The sequence below is a fragment of the Plasmodium falciparum genome (genome assembly GCF_000002765.6).
Source record: "Plasmodium falciparum 3D7 genome assembly, chromosome: 1".
Taxonomy (NCBI): domain Eukaryota; phylum Apicomplexa; class Aconoidasida; order Haemosporida; family Plasmodiidae; genus Plasmodium; species Plasmodium falciparum.
In genome coordinates this window covers 505,001-525,379 of record NC_004325.2, presented here as the reverse complement: position 1 = coordinate 525,379, position 20,379 = coordinate 505,001, and the positions used below count along the sequence as shown (strand labels likewise).

At 19.6% G+C, this 20,379-nt stretch overlaps 3 protein-coding genes and 1 pseudogene across 3 annotated transcripts in view, besides 1 other annotated feature; 2 read left to right on the top strand and 2 right to left on the bottom strand.

Annotated features, from left to right (window-relative positions):
* Nucleotides 1-2,800: 2,800 nt before the first annotated feature.
* PF3D7_0113700 (heat shock protein 40, type II) lies at nucleotides 2,801-4,573 on the bottom strand (the record flags this gene model as incomplete). The annotated part of the gene is made up of 4 exons (XM_001351026.1): nucleotides 2,801-3,366; nucleotides 3,585-3,984; nucleotides 4,103-4,234; nucleotides 4,463-4,573. The coding sequence occupies 4 exons, from the start codon at nucleotides 4,571-4,573 to the stop codon at nucleotides 2,801-2,803; spliced, it is 1,209 nt and encodes a 402-aa protein (XP_001351062.1).
* A 2,951-nt stretch (nucleotides 4,574-7,524) lies between these two features.
* PF3D7_0113600 lies at nucleotides 7,525-13,294 on the bottom strand (annotated as a pseudogene).
* Nucleotides 7,525-13,294: a sequence feature (surface-associated interspersed protein 1.2 (SURFIN 1.2), pseudogene).
* A 2,337-nt stretch (nucleotides 13,295-15,631) lies between these two features.
* PF3D7_0113400 (Plasmodium exported protein, unknown function) lies at nucleotides 15,632-17,128 on the top strand (the record flags this gene model as incomplete). The annotated part of the gene is made up of 2 exons (XM_001351021.1): nucleotides 15,632-15,838; nucleotides 16,040-17,128. The coding sequence occupies 2 exons, from the start codon at nucleotides 15,632-15,634 to the stop codon at nucleotides 17,126-17,128; spliced, it is 1,296 nt and encodes a 431-aa protein (XP_001351057.1).
* A 1,377-nt stretch (nucleotides 17,129-18,505) lies between these two features.
* Nucleotides 18,506-20,379, top strand: part of PF3D7_0113300 (Plasmodium exported protein (hyp1), unknown function) — a gene marked incomplete at both ends in the record, with an annotated part of 1,937 nt that continues 63 nt past the window's right edge. The window contains 2 exons of the mRNA XM_001351020.3: nucleotides 18,506-18,616; nucleotides 18,799-20,379. The exon at nucleotides 18,799-20,379 is cut by the window's right edge and continues 63 nt beyond it. Of these exons, the coding sequence (XP_001351056.1) occupies nucleotides 18,506-18,616; nucleotides 18,799-20,379 (1,692 nt within the window). The remainder of the gene's footprint in view (nucleotides 18,617-18,798) is intronic.

The window sequence follows — 20,379 nt, the reverse complement described above, 5'->3', positions numbered from 1 at the left end:
AAAAAAAAAAAAAGTGCACTAACATACTTTATATTAAACATTATTCCTTTAATTTGTATACATTTATATATTTCTTCTTACTTATTAATATATAGATATATATAAAATAATACAAATAAATAAATAAATAAATATATATATATATATATTTATATTTATAACACATAGTAGCAACACGTTTAAGTTATATATACTTTTAAATGAAACCGTTAGAACGATTTAATAATATAAGTCGAATTAAATAAAAATATAAATATAAATATATACAAGATGTGCAATATTATATATATATAAATATATATTTATATAAACCTTAGATGACCTAACAATTGAGGATTCTACTTGTATTATTCATAAGTTTACAAATAATAATAAATAAATAAATATATATATATATATATATTTATATAGCACTCCTTAGTACATATCTAAATATTGACACCGATTATTTACACCAAGTAATATATTATATATATATATTACTTACATATATATCATCATATACATGGGGCTATTTTTTATTAATAATATTATAATTAAAAAAAAAAAAAAAAAAAAAAAAATCAACGATCTATACATGCATATAATATATACATAGATATATGTGTTTCTTTCTTTCATATGTAATAACAACTTTAATTAACACATAATATTTTTAATAACAATCGCTTTTTTTATTATTCATTTCATGTATATCCTTTTATTATAAAAACGAAAAGATGACATTCCTTTTATATTATATGTCATAAATATAAATATATATATATATATATGTATAGGTATATCATGGGGAAATATATATATACACATACATAAATAAATACATTAATGTATGTATTTATTTATAATAATTATTATTATTATTTTTACATATCATGTTCTTAATACGAATTGGTTTTTATTATTTAAAATATATATATATATATATATATATATATATTGATATGTCCAAATATTATTCGTGGCACGGTCCTTATATTTTTAATGTAACCTAGGCGCTACTACATATAAATATATATTTTTTTGTATATTATATGAAAAAAAAAAAGATAAAAAAAAAAAAGAAAAAAAGAACAATAATTAAAAGATTCATATTCATTTATATATATGTTATTTATTTTTTTTTTTTTTTCTTGTTATATTTAATATTTAAAAATACATATCCCCATTTCGTATACTTATTTTTATGAGATCTTTCATTTTGATTAATAAGATAATATATTTTTATATATTTAACACATGAAAATAATTAAATATATATACATATATATATATATATATATATATATATATATATATATATATACGTATGTATATATACTTATCCTTTCTGTGTGTAATTCTTATGGAAAATATATAAATCTATTCATTTAATTACTTGCCTTTATAATTCCTTAATTCTCTTATATATTACACATTATTTTATTTTTTTATTTTTTTCTTTCTTTTCTTAATATATAAGATTATATCTTGAAATAAAAATAAATAAATAAATAAATAATAATAAAAAGTAAATTAATTTAAATAATTAATATTTCTCAAATGTGTAAATATTTATAAATATTATAAAATTATAATGTTTTTTTTTTTTTTCTTTTTTTTTTTTTTTTTGGGGAAGATAGGGAGAGGTGTAAATATACCTCATCTAATATTTATGTGTAAGCCTAATGTAATATAAGCATATAAATAATATAAAAAAAAAAAATAAAATAAAAATAAATAAATAAAAAATAAAATAAAATAAAATAAAAATAATAATAATTTTAATTAGTGCACTATTAAATATATCATAAATTTTATATATATATATATATATATATATATACATATAATCCATTTTGTTATAATAAAATATTATTATTAAATAAATATATGTGTATATATATTTTTTTATGTTATGATAATAAATATTTAAACTTATAATAAATAATAAATGTAATGATTAATTAAATATTCTTAAGGATCTGTAAGCAATAGTCCTAAGGATATATATACATATATATATATATATAATATTATACATATTATATATATGATATAAAAAAAATAAATATAATTATATAATATAATAATAATAAAATATTATTATTATTACAAACATTATTGGTATTATCCTGAATTACTACAATCAATAATAATATATTTTGTATATATATATTCAAAATAATATTTAAAAAATAACGATTTTTAATTATTCATAGATTATCTTATTTTTTCCTAATAATGTCTAAAATAATACAAAAAAAAAAAAAAAAAAAAAAAAAAATATATATATATACATATATATATATTTATTTATTTATTTATATAAAATTATCACAAAGGAAATATATACACAAAACATAAATTAATTACTTTGTTTATTATTACATCAAATATGAATATCTAAAACCATGGCATGCTTAAGATAAATGGGGAAAAAAAAAAAAAAATTTACAAAAAAATTAATTATATATTAAAAAATATTATATATACATATATATATATATATATATATATATATGTATGTATCATTGTATGTAGGATTACCTTTAAAAATGTTTTAAGGTACATAAAATTAAACAAAAATAGAAAGATATTAAAAAAAAAAAAAGAAAAGAAAAGAAAGATATACATATGAACGAATTAGTATATATGTATGCAAATCATAATAAATTCATATATCAAATTAGTTGATATATTTAATTCAAAAATTTCATTTAATTAAATTTTTTTCTTTTTACTCTTTTACAACATATATATATATATATATATATATATATATATATATATATACATATATGTATGTGTTTTATTTTTTTTAATAACTCTCTTTAAATATCTCTTTTATCAATTTTTTTTGCTCCTTTTTTATTGTATTAGGATATATAATATCAAATTCAACAATCAAATTTCCTCTAATACTTGGATCTCTTGAGTAAGGCATTCCTTCATTTTTTATAACCTTCTTTGTGTCAGGTTTTACCACCTCATCTATTTGTATATGTATATCTCTATTATCTAATGATTTTATAACAAAATCAAATCCTGTTAATGATTGCTCTAAGGTTATTATATGCCTATAATATAAATCTCGAGACTTTCTTACAAATTTACTATGCTTTTTTGTTTGTAATACTAAAACTAAATCACCAGGATAAGAATCGGGAGAACTCTGGTCACCTTCCCCATGGAAAGTAATCTTCGTCCCATTATTCCATCCTTGTTTTATATCGACATTTATAAAATAATCCTCATAATACAAGTAGCATCCATCATATCTCTTTCTTGTTACTTTTAATGTTTTTGTGCACCCGTTGTATAAATCTTCTAATGTAACGTAAAGGGGTACTTCATATTCTTCCACGTCATTATAACTGCTCTCATCTAAAAAAAAAAAAATAAAATAAAATAAAATAAAAAAATAATAAAATAATAAAATAATAAAATAAAAAAATAAAATAAAAAAAAAAAAATAAAAAAATAAAAAAATAAAAAAAATAAAATACATATATATATATATATATATATATATATATATGTTCACATTTATCATAAAAAGTAAAAAACATGTACCAACTCGCACACAAACTACATATGTATACCTTCTGAAAAGTCATTCCTCAAAGGGTATAAATTTTTAATATGAGTAAATATATTATGATTTCCAGCACCACTAGATTTTGAAAAATATTTATTATAAAAACTATAAGCTTTTGTAAATACTTCTAACGGATTAATTGAAATATTTCCTTGAAAATTTGAACTATTAAATCCTGATTGTTTTAAAGCATCCATTCCAAATAAATCATATTTTACTCTTTTCTCGTTATCTGACAAAACACTATAAGCTTCACAAATATTTTTAAACTTTTCTTCTGCTTCTACTTTGGATCCTTTGTTAACATGTTTATCAGGATGCCATTTCATGGCTAGCTTTAAATATGCTCTTCTTAAATCGTCTTCTGAGCACCCTTTATCAACTCCCAATAAAGTATAATAATCCTAAACAAACAAAAAATAAAACATACATATATATATATTTATACATATTTATACATATTATATATATATGTGCTTGTCGTGTATTTTTTTTTTTTTTTTTTATCTTTCTTTATATTACCATTGATGATTTTCCAAAAACCCCATTGTCCTTATTAAAAAAGAAATTTTTATTACCTTCTGCTAAACATCGTTTATATCTTATCACTATCTTTTCATTATATATTCCTTTATCCTTACATACAAAGTTTTCCTGTCATTTATAAATTAAACAAATAAATAAATGTAAACATATATATATAAATATACATACATATATACATATTTAGTATAAAGGTCAAAATAAATTATAACTTTTGTTGTATTTTTTTCTACTTTTTTTTTTTTTTTTTTTTTTTTATTTTACATATAATATATATTACATAAAATATAAAAAATGTTTTTTTCTTCTTATATTTTTATTTTTTATTTATCATCTTACATAATTAAAACAATTCACTGTAATTATTAAAAGGGAAATAAAACATGCGTTCATAAAAAATTTGGAAAAATATAAAATTTCTGGTACATAGCTTTTCCTTAAGGTTGCCATTTATACTTTATAATATAACCGCAGTTCAATAAGTCTTTTTTTTTTTTTTTTTTTTTTTTTTTTTTTTTTTTATAGATATTTTATATGTATTATTATCTAGTCATACATATATATATATATATATATAAGATATATTATTAGGTGTACTATAAAATAAATTCACAATTTTTGTGCCGACATAAATAAAAAGAAGAGAACAAAATAAAAAATATAAAATAAAATTCATATAACATATACCATATATATATAATATATTGTATGTATGTATGTATATGTATTTTTTTATTTTCTTTTTATTTTCTTTTTATTTTCTTTTTATTTTCTTTTTGTTTTCCTTTTTATTTTCCTTTTTATTTTCTTTTTATTTTCTTTTTATTTTCCTTTTTATTTTCCTTTTTATTTTCTTTTTATTTTCCTTTTTATTTTCTTTTTATTTTCCTTTTTTATTTTATGATATTATATAAACAAAAAATATTTTTTTTTTGAAAAAAAAAAACAAATAAATAGAATAGAATAAAATAGAATACAATAGTATAGTATAGATTAATTATTATTCTTTCTAGCTTTCAAAAAAAAAATTAAATTAAAACATAACAAAACAAATAAAACAATAAATCAATAAATCAACAAATTAATAAATCAATAAATCAATAAAACAAAGAAACAAGGAAATAATCATAAAATTAACAAATGAATTACTTAATATGTTATTTATAAAAAAATATATTTCATAATAATAGGAACTTAAAAATATAATTATAAAAAATAATATTCTTTATAAAAATCCATACAATTTTGTCATTGAATTATTATAACATAGGGTAACAAAAAAAAATATATATATTATATTATATTTTATATATATATAAATTAAAAGATAATTTATAAAAAAAAAAAATCAAAAATATTAATAAATTTACAAAATGTTTTCCCTATATATATATAATATATATATATATATATATATAATAACATATAATTATTATTTTTTTTCTTCTTTTCTTTATTTTTTTTATTTTTTATTTTTTTTTTACCATCCTATTTTTATTAAAAGAAAAAAAAAAAAAAAAAAAAAAGGTACAACAAAAACACAGTTTTATAAAAGTCCTTAAAATATTATATGTAATTATATAATATAAAGATGACATATATAATAAAAGGAATAATAAATAAAACCTATCCAAATATATATTTATTATAATATAAACTAAAATATATATATATATATATATATATATATATATATATATATATATATAATATTTTAAAAATACCTTTTTTTTTTTTTTTTTAATATTATATATATATATATAATATATATATATTATATATGTATTTATTTATTTCATGTTGATGTTAATATTTTTTTTTTTTTTAATGTTGAACCCTATAAATGTTTTGAGCATATTATTATATTTTACCTTATATTTATTTTTAAATATTAAAAGAAAATACTAATTGTAGTATAGGACATGTGATTTTATATAAAATAATAAAAAAAAAATATATATATATATATATATATATATATATAATTATTATAAAATATTTTTTTCATATATATATTTATAATAATATATAATTAATATAATATTTTATCTATAAAAAAAATATATAATTTTTTACATATAAATTAAAGAAAAAAAAAAAAAAAAAAAAAAAAAAAATAAATTTAATTTTATATTTTTATTAGTGCTTCCAAAATTTTTTATGCTTTTAAAAATTTATTCTTCTTATTTTCCTATCATTAATCAATATTTTTTATAATTCGTACTATATATATATTTATATATTCACATTTTTGATATTGATAATATATATATATGTATATATATATATATATAATATATATCTTGAAAAAAAAAAAAAAAAAAAAAAAAAACCTGTACAATTCATAATTATTTTAAGTAGCTAGCCAAAATATATTTAATTACGATATATATGGTTATATTATAAATGAATAATAATTAAAACGTTACATAAACGATTTATTATATATATATATATATATATATATATGTATATGTTTACATAAAAATACTTTTTCATTTTTCTATTCATTTAGAAATTCTAATAAAATATACAAAAATGTTTCTTTTTATTTATAAACATGTTGTTGTAGTAATGCTTATTGTACATATACATTTCTTACAAAAGGATTAGATTTATAATATATATATATATATATATATATAAAGATATATAGGAATAATTAAATATAATATGTGCATACATAAAAATAAAACGTAGCATATAAAATACACTACAATAAAACCTTTTTATAATGATATATTTATTTTTATATGTTTATGATATATACTTTGATCTACCTTCATATTTAATAAACTTACAATAATATATAAGAACCTTCATATATTTATATATATATATATATATATATATATATTCCTTTTTGTAAAATTCACAAATTGTTGTAACTTGAATAAACTTATTCATTAAAAACATTAGACAGGAGAAAAAAAATAAATAAATAAATATAAAACAAAACAAAACAAAACAAAACAAAACAAAACAAAACAAGACAAAACAAGACAAGACAAAATAAAATAAAATAAATATGTTAAAATAATAAACTAAACAAAACATATGGATTATGTTTTAAAAAATACAAAAAAAAATTAAATAATAATGATTAAATAGGAATGATTAAATAGGAATGATTAAATAATAATGATTAAATATCTACGATTAATTATGAATGATTAAATATTAATGATTAAATATCTACGATTAATTATTTATGATCATATTTCCTTTTCTTATTTTTTAATATATGCACATAAATAAAAATTTTTATGTACAAAATAAAATGTAACCATATTTTTAATCATACACGTAGACCATTTATAAAATGCAATTTTGTTAATATCATTATATACAATAATTTTATAAATATTAAATACAATTACATATTTCTTTATTCTTAATAGTTACATTTCTTCCGAATAAAATGTCAAGATTTCTTTTGTTTTATAAATGTCCCTTAATATGCTCATTTTATTTTCTATCAATATTTTATTACACATTGGTAATTCACTTTTCGATATATCTATATCATCATCTTGTTGTTTCTCCACAATAGTTTTATTATTACTTAGTAAGAAAGACGTCTCATGTTGTTCATCCTTTTTTATATCCTTCAAATGTTTATATTCACATATATTATGACTGAATATTTCTTCCTTCTTTACATTTACACATTTTAACCAATCCTTTTCGTTATCCTCATCAATCCACTGAAATTTTTGATCATCATAATTTTTTATAAACATATTGTCATAAACATTTATCATGGATTGTTTTATTATATGATGAATGCTTTCATCATTATCTTTTTGTCTTAAGAAATTAAAATAGGTACTTGCCTTATCCCTCCAATATTTCTTTAATTTTTTATACCACTCTTTTTTTTTTTTATCATCATTTTCTTGCGATAACAACTATAAGGATGAATTATACATATCACTTTTTAATTTATTTAACATTTGTATTATTATTACATTATTTTTACATAAATGCCCTTTTTTTATTAATTCTATACATACATCAATAAATAAATGTTTGTTTGATATACATTCATCTTCTTTTAATCTTTCTAATATCATCATATGTATTTGTATCCATGCAATTAACTTATAATTTTTTTTTTTTATTTTTATATCTTCTTCTAAAAAAGGATTCTTTTCATCTTCATAACAATCGTTTAATTCTTCTTTATTTTTATTAATCCATTTTCTGAAAATATTTTTTTCTTTTTCAATCATACAAATGCTTTTTTCATCATTTTTATTTTCTGATGAATTCAAATAATTCAATACTTCGACATTCCATTCATTTTTTAAATTATGAAACCATTCTTCTCTTTTCCACTTTTCTAATATATATCTGTGTGCCTCTATAAATGTATCCCACATCGTATTTTTGTCCATACTAAAAATCTCATCCTCTAAAAAGTTCCTACTATTATTATCTTTATTCTCATTTTTTATATATTCCTGTATGCATATTTCTAAAAAGTCATATTTATTTTTTTCCCATTCTTCTTTTTTACATTCGTCTATTAAATGTAAATGTAGTTTAATAACTTGTATCCACTCATTATTATGTTGGTTCAACGAAATATGTATTTCGTCATTTTTTCTATTTATATCTTTTTTTTTTCTATTTATATCTTTTTTTTTTCTACTTTCATCTTTTTGTTTTCTATTTATATCTTTTTTTTTTTCTACTTACATTTTTTATTTTTCTATTTATATCTTCCACTACCAAATCATTATTAAAAATATTGTAAGTATCATCCCCTTTATGTATGTCTAAAAAATTATGTTCATGATAATCTTCTGTGTTCCCTTGTAAACTCATATTACCAAAAATACATTTTTTCTCATAACATTTCATTTTATTTTCCTCTTTCTTAATATTTTTATTTATAAATATATTTGTATTCTTTTTCTTATTCATATATATAATATTTTTTTCATCTTTCCTATGATTTTGTGTTACCTTTAACCAATCTTTTTCATTGTCCTCATCTATCCATTTAAAATTTATATCTCCCCATAGTTCGTGTAATATATTGTTCTCTATATATGTCGCAGATTTTTTTATTAATTCTTTATATATATCTTTATTATTTTTTAATGAATCACAATTCAATCTTTTATTTTCTTCTACCTTCCAATCATTTTTTAATTCTTCAAACCATTTTTCCTTTTTCCATTTACATGAAAATGTATTTAGAGGTAACGTATGAATATCTTTCTTTATATCCTGAACAACATCTATTATATATTCTTTATCTTTTATATGTTCGATCAATGTATCCACATATGTCTCTTTCTTTTCTATACCATAATCCTTTTCTACTTCTTCCCAAACATACATATAGATTTGTATCCACAAAATTAATTTTAATTTTTTTCTTTTTTCAATCATATCATAAATGTGTTGAACATTTTCAACATTTTCTTTATAATCATTTAATAATATATCTATCACATCATCACTTATTATTCCATTTTTATTTATTTCTTCAAATAATTTATCAAACCATTCATCAATCTTTTTTTCTCGTATTCTATATGGATGTTTCGCTACCCACCTTCTCCAAATAATTTTCTGTTTTTGGGACATGTAATAAGTATCACCCCTCAAACTAATCAACAACTCTTTGTATATTTTTTTCATATATTCATCTTCTTCTCTCTTCCAATCATTTTTTAAATATTCAAATGGTTCTTCTTCTTTATATTTATCTAAAATATATGTTTGTATTTCCATCCATCTATTCCATAAAAAATTTTGTCCCTTTATCATAACTTTTGTACTATCGAAATCGTCCTCTTTGTTATATAAACATTTCCTATCTTTGTCATTTACAAATTCGTTTATACATATAAATAAAAAGTCTTCCTTGTTCATTTCCCATTTTTCATTGTGTATCTCTTCAATGACAGCCATTTGAATCTCTATTATAGTTTTCCACTTCCTTATTTCTTTCTTTTCTTTTATTCTTCTCTTCACATCGACACTTTTTATATGTTTATCATCATACATATTATTATAATCATATGTATGTTCGTCACTTGTATGCTCCACATTTATATATTTATCATCATACATATTATTATAATCATATGTACGTTCCACATTTATATATTTACTTTTTTCGTTTTCTATTTTTTCATTATCAACCCATTCAAGCTGATCTTCTATTTTGTAAACATCGTCCTCTTCTTTCCCATACGGTCAAATCATTCCACTTTTATTAAATTCAATGTCATCACAATCATCGTCATTTAATTTATCATCATTTTCATCATCTTCATGTTCTTCTTCATATATATTTTTTTTTTCATTTTGTTCCTCATCAATATCTTCATATCTTTCTAACATCATCGAATTCATATTATCCTCTTTTATTAGTATAGATTTTCTACTTCTTTTCTTCTTTTTCTTGTTAAACATTCCCAAGGATCTATGCTATAAATAAATAAATAAATATATATATATATATATATATGTATGTATATTTATTTTTTTTTTTTTTTTTTTTTTTTCTTTTTTTACCTTATTAGAAAAAATGAAAAGAAATATAACTCCAAATATTGCTAAAGAAATTAAAATATTTTTTGTAAGTGATGAAAAATCAAAGAATGAAGAAGAACTTTGATTTGTTTTATTGATAAAATGGGTATTATAATTATTACCTTTTGTTGTAGCTGTTGAAAATTCTTTTGGATATGGATCTTGAATTGACCTTCTTGCACGACTTGTACTTGTACCAACTTCATTTGTAGGATCTGCACTTGTAGGACCTACTCTTGTAGGACCTGATGTTGTAGGACCTGATGTTGTAGGACCTTTTCCTTGTTGTTGTTCAATTGCAGAATCACCTTGTACCGATACCCCAATGTCATTCATCGTTTGAGCAAGATGGGAATATTGAGGTGCTGCTATAATTTTACCTTCAGGTAATGACGCCAAAGTTTCAACTGAATTCATACTTAACACTTGACTCATCATCGGTTCAGATACAGGGGGAATTTCATTACCTTTAGAAAGATCACCATCTTCATTTGTTCTACCAGATGTTTTACTACTATCCTCTGTTGAAGCATCACTCGAATCGGAACTTCTTATAGTACCCTCTCCTGTATCAGAATGTCTCCCTGTTGAATCTTTACTTTCTTTTGTCCTTTCAGCTTCGTCTTTTTTATCTCCATTTCCTCTTCTATTAACATCTTCTTGTTCACCAGGACGATCAGATTCATCGCGTCCTACATCACCACAAGTATCAGGTTTATCCCTTTTTTTTTCTTTAGAATCTGCTTTATCTCTTAACCTATTGACAAGCTCACTTACCGAATCAACAGCTTTGTATGTATCTATGTTTATGTGAGTAGGGTTTGGCCGTACTCTACTAATTCCACCATATAACCCTTTGTAAATACGCGGAGATCGAGGGAAAAAAGGTATATGGATAGTAGGATATGGAATATTAGACAGAGAAAAATCAGATAAATTAAAATCTGTATAATCAAAAAAATTTGGGAATGGAATACCAAAAATACTATTTTTACCATCATCACCTTGTCTTACTTCAATAGTACCTTGAACTCCTTGATAGGAATCACTATTAGTTTCGGATTCATCTGAATAATTACCACTTGAAAATTCTCTATCTTCCATGTCGTTTCCATCTTTTGTTAAAGAGTCACCACCTCTCATATGATAAGGTGGCTCAGGGGAAATAGTTTCTTTTCTTCTTTTCAACTGTTCATCACCTGATTCAGTAAGCCTATGTTTTCCTTTTCCTCTTTTATCTTTTTTATTTCTACCTTCTCCACTATCAGCACCACCACGATTTTTTTTAGGATATTCGGGACGTCCTTTTCTAGTTTTCTTATCACTAGTACTTGATTCAGAATGGGATGTTCCCTCATTTTTAGAACCATGTGATCCTTTTCCATCAATCGATTTAGTAATTAGTTGTTTTTTACCTTGATTTTTCGGACCTTTATTAGAACGATGAAGAGGAACATTTCGTCTTTTTCTCCTTCGCTCAGTTTCTTGAGATCTTGGTTTCGTAATTTGTTCTGTATCACATCCTTCTCTCTCACATTTTTTGGTAGATGAAACATCAACAGAAGTTTCTTCGTCCTTCTTTTTTTTTTCTGGTGGAAGAGAATTAAAACCATCATAAGATTCAGAAGAATCAATGGAACTTGGTACTCTCTCTTTTTCAGCTTCTTCGTCATCACTACTTCCTTTAATTAAATTACATTCACCTTCAGTACAATCAAAAACAACACATGTATCACCAACACAATCATTAGTAACATATTCACGAACCGCTTCTTCAACAACAGGAGTTTTAGGAGAAACAAAAGTTTCTGACATATCGCGTCCTATTCCATAAATTTCTTCAGAAATATCACTAGGTTTTTTTTCTTTATCTTTATGTTTATCTTTATCTCTACTCTTTTCTTCTTTCCTTTTACCACTTAAAAGGTCTTCTTGACCAACTGTATTTTGATCACCTCCTTGATGAATTTCTAACACATCCTTAGGTCCTCTTAAAACTTCCTCTTTTTCATATATTTTAGATGAACAATCCATTTGAGGAAAAAGACTCTCAAATTTATTAAGATCACATGCATTTGATATTTTAAAAAATCCAGCTCTCCTCCTAACACCACTCATATTATTATTATAATCCCTAGTAATGCTGTCTTTGTTTTGATTTACCCATACCATAAAATCATAACAACTCTTCTCACTACTTCCTTTTCCAGTTAAATCTTTTAATCTTTTATCCCTCTCATCACAATAATCGTGTACTTTTATTCTTAAATCTCTATCCTTCTGTGGATTATTTATACGATTCCTTTGACATTTATATTTTGTTTCTGAAGATATTAATTTTTTGAGATTTCCTTCAATTTGATTATCCCACAAATATTTACGAGCTACATCAGGAATTCTAATATTTTTAGAACTAAAAAATAATTCTCTTATATTATCTATTAAATAATTTAAATGTCTACAATTTTTTTCATAATCATCTTCACTTAATTTATTTAATTCTTCAAGATCATTTTCTACCTTTGATTCGAAATTTCGTTTAAAAACATCTGAGGAAATGGTTTCATCTTTTGGTTCTTTGATCCAATCTTGAAATTCTACAACGAAATGCATTCACGCCTTCTATATATTACGATCAAAAGAAAAGAAAAAAAAAAAAAGAAAATATATAATTCATATTACGAAAATATAGACATTATTTTTATACATATATTTATATGTACCTCCTTAATTATGTATAAAAGGATATATGTTTATACAATGAATGGGAAAATATATATAATATTATATATATTTATGAAACCACAAAAAAAAAAAAAAACAATAATAATATAATATAATATAATATAAAATAAAATAATATGGTTGTATATATTTAATATTAAAATATTTTCCCTAATAATTTTTCAAACCTAATTATTTGATTTATTACAATATATTAAAATGATAAAATTTAAAGGAGAATATTTTTCTTGTCAGTAGAACATTTTATTTTTTTATAGTATTAATTATTATTATGATAATTGCATATCCTTTATTATTATATTCTACTTATATTTTTAATTTAAAAGAATAATAAAATATATATATATATATATATATATATATTATTATTATAATATGAGTTTTTTTTTAAATATGTTATTCTTTCATTTTTTATATATTTCCAAAAAAAAAAAAAAAAAAAAAATATATATATATATAAACAAAATGATCATATATTTTATGTTTCTCAAAAAGAATACAAGACATATTTTTTCTATATTTAATACATAAATAAATAAATAAATAAATAAATAAATAAATAAATAAATAAATAAATAAAAAAAAAAAAAAAAAACAGTTGTACATTTATTTATATATTAAAAAGAAGTCCTTTTAAATATAAAAAAAAAAAAAAAAAAAATATGGTTGTAGAATTTAATCAAGTTTCTATATGATAGTGTTCCCTTAAATAAATTTAAGAATAATAATGCGTACACATATTTACGTACAAAAGAAAAAAAAATTATATATATATATATATATTTATTTATTTATTTATTTATATTTACTTTTGAGTACATTTCATTTTACGTACAAATATATATACATATATATAATATATATAATTAAACCTGAAAAAGAAAAAGAATAAATAATTATTAAAATATATATTTATTTAATTATTCTTATTTTTATCTTTTTATAAATTTAAACATAAATTATAATATATAATATATATATATATATATTGAACTTATTTTCCATTGCATGTATATTTCGTCTAACCTTGATTTTTTCAAAAAAAAAAAATTTCTTTCAATATTAATCTATATCACTACAAAAAAAAATTCGACATTATATTTTATTATATATATATATATATATATATGTATGTATAATATGCCTTATGCTTTTTTTTAATATTGTATTACATACAAATAATAATAACCTTATAAAAAATTATTCTTTGGTGCCGATTTACTTAAGTACCTTAAAGTTTAAAGAAAAAAAAATATATATTTTTTTTTTGTTTCTTTTAGGTAATTATCATAATAATAGTTTAAAAAATGAATATCATTTTTATATTTTCTTAAAAATATTTTTTCTATATTTAAATGTGTATAATTTAGGATATTTTTTTTTATTTAAATAAAACATCATTTAATAGAAATCAAAAAAAAAAAAAAAAAAAAAAAAAAAAAAAATATTACATATATATAATAATTATACATTCATACTATATATATATATATATTTTTTTTTTTTTTATATAAAAATACGTTGTTAATATTATTTTAAATATATTAAATGTATTCTTTTATGATATATTAATTTAAAATGGAAAAGAACAAATATTTATAAAACATAATATATATATATATAATGTATATATTAATAATATTTGTTCTAATAATTTTATTTCTATATATTATCATATACATCTAAACAAATATTTATTATCATAATAAAATATATTTATTTGTGAATAATATTTATATAATTAAAATTTTTATATAATAACCATATAATAAAATATATCAAATATATATATACTAATAATATATGCATATGCTTATTTTAAAGTTCAATGATTCTCTTTACCGTTATTTATATAATAAGTAATTTTTATATTACACATATATATATATATATATATATATATATTTATTTATTTATTTATTAATATTTATATATAATATTTCCTTTCTTGTTATATGTATTCTCAATAATAATAACTAATTAAAATAGATTTATTATCTTTTCTCTCAAACATATATTTAATATGTAGGTATCATTTTATTTTATTTTAAAAAAAGTAAAAATATGTTATCAACTGAATTAATAGCACTATATATATGTATGTATGTGTGCATATATTATATTTTTTTTTTTTTTTTTTTTTACTTTTCTTCATTTTTTTAAAACACGATTCATACTTTTATAGTATAGTCTCATATACAATTTATGCTTGTGCAGAATATTTTTAAAATGGATATTAAAAATTTAAAGAATATTCTTACATATATCAACAGATATGATAATGAAAAAAATATATTTCAAGAGAAACAAAGGATAAAAACAAATAAAATAAAAAATAAACCTTTCGTATCTTTTGGAAACCCTTTTTTTTTATTTACACTTTTCATTTGTATATTTCAAAATTTTCAAAAGGTAACATAATATAATATAATATAATATAATATAATATAATATAATATAATATAATATAATATAATATAATATAATATAATATAATATAATATAATATAATATAAATATCAAATGTAGACATAATAATATATTCACATATAAATATTTTTGTTCTTTTATATTTTATCCTTTTTTTTTTTTTTTTTTTTTTTCTTTTTATAGTATCCATTTTATCAATATTACCGTAATCATCATATTATAAATACCTATCAAAAGTTTAATAACCACAGAGTATTAACAGAATATCAACAATTTTTGGAAAATCAAAAAGACAGAACATCTATATCATATCAAACATATAAAAAAAATTATAAATACCATAACGCATATAATCATGAGGATGGCTGTAATTTAAATTTTATACAATATTTAAATTATTTTCATAAAAAATATGGACAAAAAGAAAAATTACAACTACCAATGTTAATGGAATTTGAAAATTATACACAAACTCCTTACATTAGTGTCGATGAAAAAGCAAATCAATATGCCCACGTTTTGCAACTAAAAAGTGAAAAAAATGAAAAAAATGAAAAAAATGAAAAAGATAATCAATATGAAAAAAATAGCCAAAATGAAAAAAATGAACAAAATGAAAAAGATAAACAATATGAACAAATCAGGCAAAATGAAAAAATTGAGCAAAATGAAGAGGATAAACAATATGAACAAATCAGGCAAAATGAAAAATATAACCAAAATGAAGAGGATAAACAATATGAACAAATCAGGCAAAATGAACAAAATGAGAAAAACATCCCAAATGAAGAGTGCACTCCGTATTATGAATGCGACCTAAATTGTCGATTGTGCAATTATTATTACAACAACCCAATCAGATATACAACTTTTAGTATATCTCTAGATAGAGGATTCATATTACAATTTCCAAGTTCCCAGACAGATTATATGAATTATTTAGACGATAACAAATTTTATACTTATGACGATAATGAAGAGGACGAATATGAAGAGTATGAAGAGTATGAAGAATATGAAGAATATAAGGAACATGAGCAATATGATGATTACATATATTTATATGATAAACAAAATGGCATTCGTTCTTTTCCTAAATATACAAATAAGTTCAACATTCATTCACATAACATTCAAATGTTTTATTTAGAAGATGGAAGATCGTCTTACAAAAAAGTAAATTATAGTGAAAAAAAATATAAAGAAAATTTTTTTTCAGAGCTTATAATTTTGTTGCTCTTTATATGTTATTTTTTAGATGGTATAGGGTAAATTCCACAAGCTTTTTATTATATAACCTCAAAGGATTTTATTTTTACAATATGTAAATAAATACATGTATATATACATTCATACATATATACATACATATATTTTTTTTTTTTTTATATATTAATATAATGTGCATGTTCAATGATCTTTTTAAATTCATTTTTTAATTTTTATAAAAAAATATAATCACAAATTCATAGAAATTCTTTTATAATAATAATTTAGATTTATTTTATATAAGCCCTCTTATAAAAAAAAGAGAAAAATTAAACTATATAATAATATAAAAAGGTGATCTTTTGTTTTACATATTTTAGAAAAATGGTAAATATTATTATTTATATGGTTATACATATATATATGTATAGTTTTTTTTTTTTTTTTTTTTTTTCTATGCATTCATCATAGTTTTTTATATTACATAAAATAAATATGATTCAAATATGCTTATGAATATCTTATAAAAAATTGAAAAATAAAAAAATAACATACAAACAAAAATATATATATATATATATATATATTACATATATTTATTTATTTTATTACGATTCTAAATAATATTTTGAAAAGTAAATATTTTTTATATTTTTTTTTAATCAAATATTTATAATATAATAATATCATATAAATAGTTATATGCATATGAGAATACTATAAATATATAATATATATATAATATATACATTTATTTATTATTACGTATGCCCATTAAGGATTTAAAATATGTAGAGAAGAATTATAAAACCCGTTATACAAAAAAAAAAAAATACTTATGTTCATATTATATTATATATATATATAATATACCTATAAAATTATTTTATATCAAATAAATAAAAGTATATATATTATATATATATATGATGTGAACCAAAAATTATTTAAATATATTTTACCCCTTAAAAAAGAATATATTTAATTTTTAAAACTCCAATGATATAATTTTTTCTTTTTATCTTCATATTATATTATATAATTATATATTATTTCTATATATTGTAATATTATTACATAATATTATAAAACAAAATTAATGTTTTTAAAAATATTATATATGAATTTTTTTTGTATAGAAGAAAAATATATATGTACTGGTTTTATGTTTATATTGTTATGTAATATTCTATGATTAAAATTTTGTATTTTTTTTTTTATTCCCTTTAAAATACTTTTTATAGGAGAAAAATAAAAACGTTTTTGTTTTTTCTTGTTTTTTGAAAACTGAGCGATATATATATAATTATATATATTTTTATTTTTATTTTTTGTTATATTGCATATTTGTATATATCTATATATAATATATAATTATAATAATTCAAAAATGGAATTAAAAATATAGAACCAAGAAAAATAACAAATGAAATATAAAATATGAAAAATATCAAAAATATGAAAAATATAAAAAGTGAAGGTTTCATTTTTTTTGTACTTGTTTTTTTTATATGTATTATTTTTGGTTGTATATATGAAAGTCTGCACGAGGTAATAATAAAACATAAAAATATAAAGACAAAAATGAAGTAATAGCATATAAGTGTATATATATATATATATATATATATATATATATATATTTATATTTATATTTATATTTATTTATTTATTTATATTTATTTTCTTTACTTATTACATTTCTTTTTATTTATTTTTTTTCCTTTTTGTAGGGTCCATATAAAAAAACCCTTAACAGTCTTCATGAATCAACAAAGTATAGACATTTTAATAAGATCAGGTTATTAACAGAATATAAAGACACATTACAAATTAAAGTAGAACAAAAATCTTTACGTGATTATGTAAATAATGATCGTTATAATAATGTAAATACGAATGATTATACTTCATACAAAGATAAGGGAGAGCAATTTAATGATACCATTTGTGTTGTTGATAAAAAAAAAGAGAATGTAACTATTAATAATGAAGAAGAATGTAATAAAAATTTTTATCAGTATTTACAATATCTTGAACATAACAACAAACAGGACAATAAATATGAAGAAACGAATTATTTCTTACAGGGAAATGATAAACATATAGATAGTGAACATAATGGAATAAATAAAATGTACAAAGAAACAATACATAAAACACTAACATCTGATGTATCAACAGAAAATTCATATACTCATAATAATTCAAGAGATGATGAACCTCAAAATGGAAAACGCACATATAATAATCAATCTAATAATAATTTGCCATATGATAATTCTTCTTATAATATATCACCTTATCATGGTCCAAATAATAATGTACCTTATAATAAATCAAACAATTTTGAACAATGTAACACTCAAGATAATAAACACTGTAATGATCTAGACACATATCATACGTGCTATGGACCTGATAATTATCCACAAAAATATGATAATTATCGACAAGAATGTGATAATTATCGACAAGAATGTGATAATTATCGACAAGAATATGATAATTATCCACAAAAATATGATAATTATCGACAAGAATGTGATAATTATCGACAAGAATATGATAATTATCCACATGGGTTTGATAACTATCCACGTGGGTTTGATAACTATCCACATGGATATGATAATCATCCCCATAGACCGCATATTTATCCACATGGGTTTGATAATCATCCCCATAGACCTCATATGTATCCACATAATTTTCCGATGAGAAATGAATCAGTGGGGGGCCCTTATTACAGACCCCCTCATATAATAGAACGATCGAATTATTATAAAAATCCAAAAAAGGCCCCTCACAATATGATGTTACCATGTGATACCATGAAAGATAATAAATCGATATGTGATGAACAAAATTTTCAACGAGAATTAGAAAAAATAATAAAAAAAAATAATTTACAAAATGGTAATATCAGAGATAATCATGACACAAGAATTAATGATTATAATAAAAGATTGACAGAATATAATAAAAGATTAACAGAATATAATAAAAGATTAACTGAATATACCAAAAGATTAAACGAACATTATAAAAGAAATGGTTATAATATACAAAATAGACAAAATAGTATAGAACGTGCACAATCAAATGATGTAGTTTTATATGGACATAATTTTCAAAATGCTTTTAGATATAAACAAAATACACGTTCGTATTATCCACATGTTAATTCAAACGAAGCAACACATCATCAAAAAACAATGTATTTTACTCAACAAAATAATTATTCAAGAGAAGAATATCCAATAAAAAGTGAACAACATTTGTATCATGTAAAATCAAAACGTTTGGAAAAA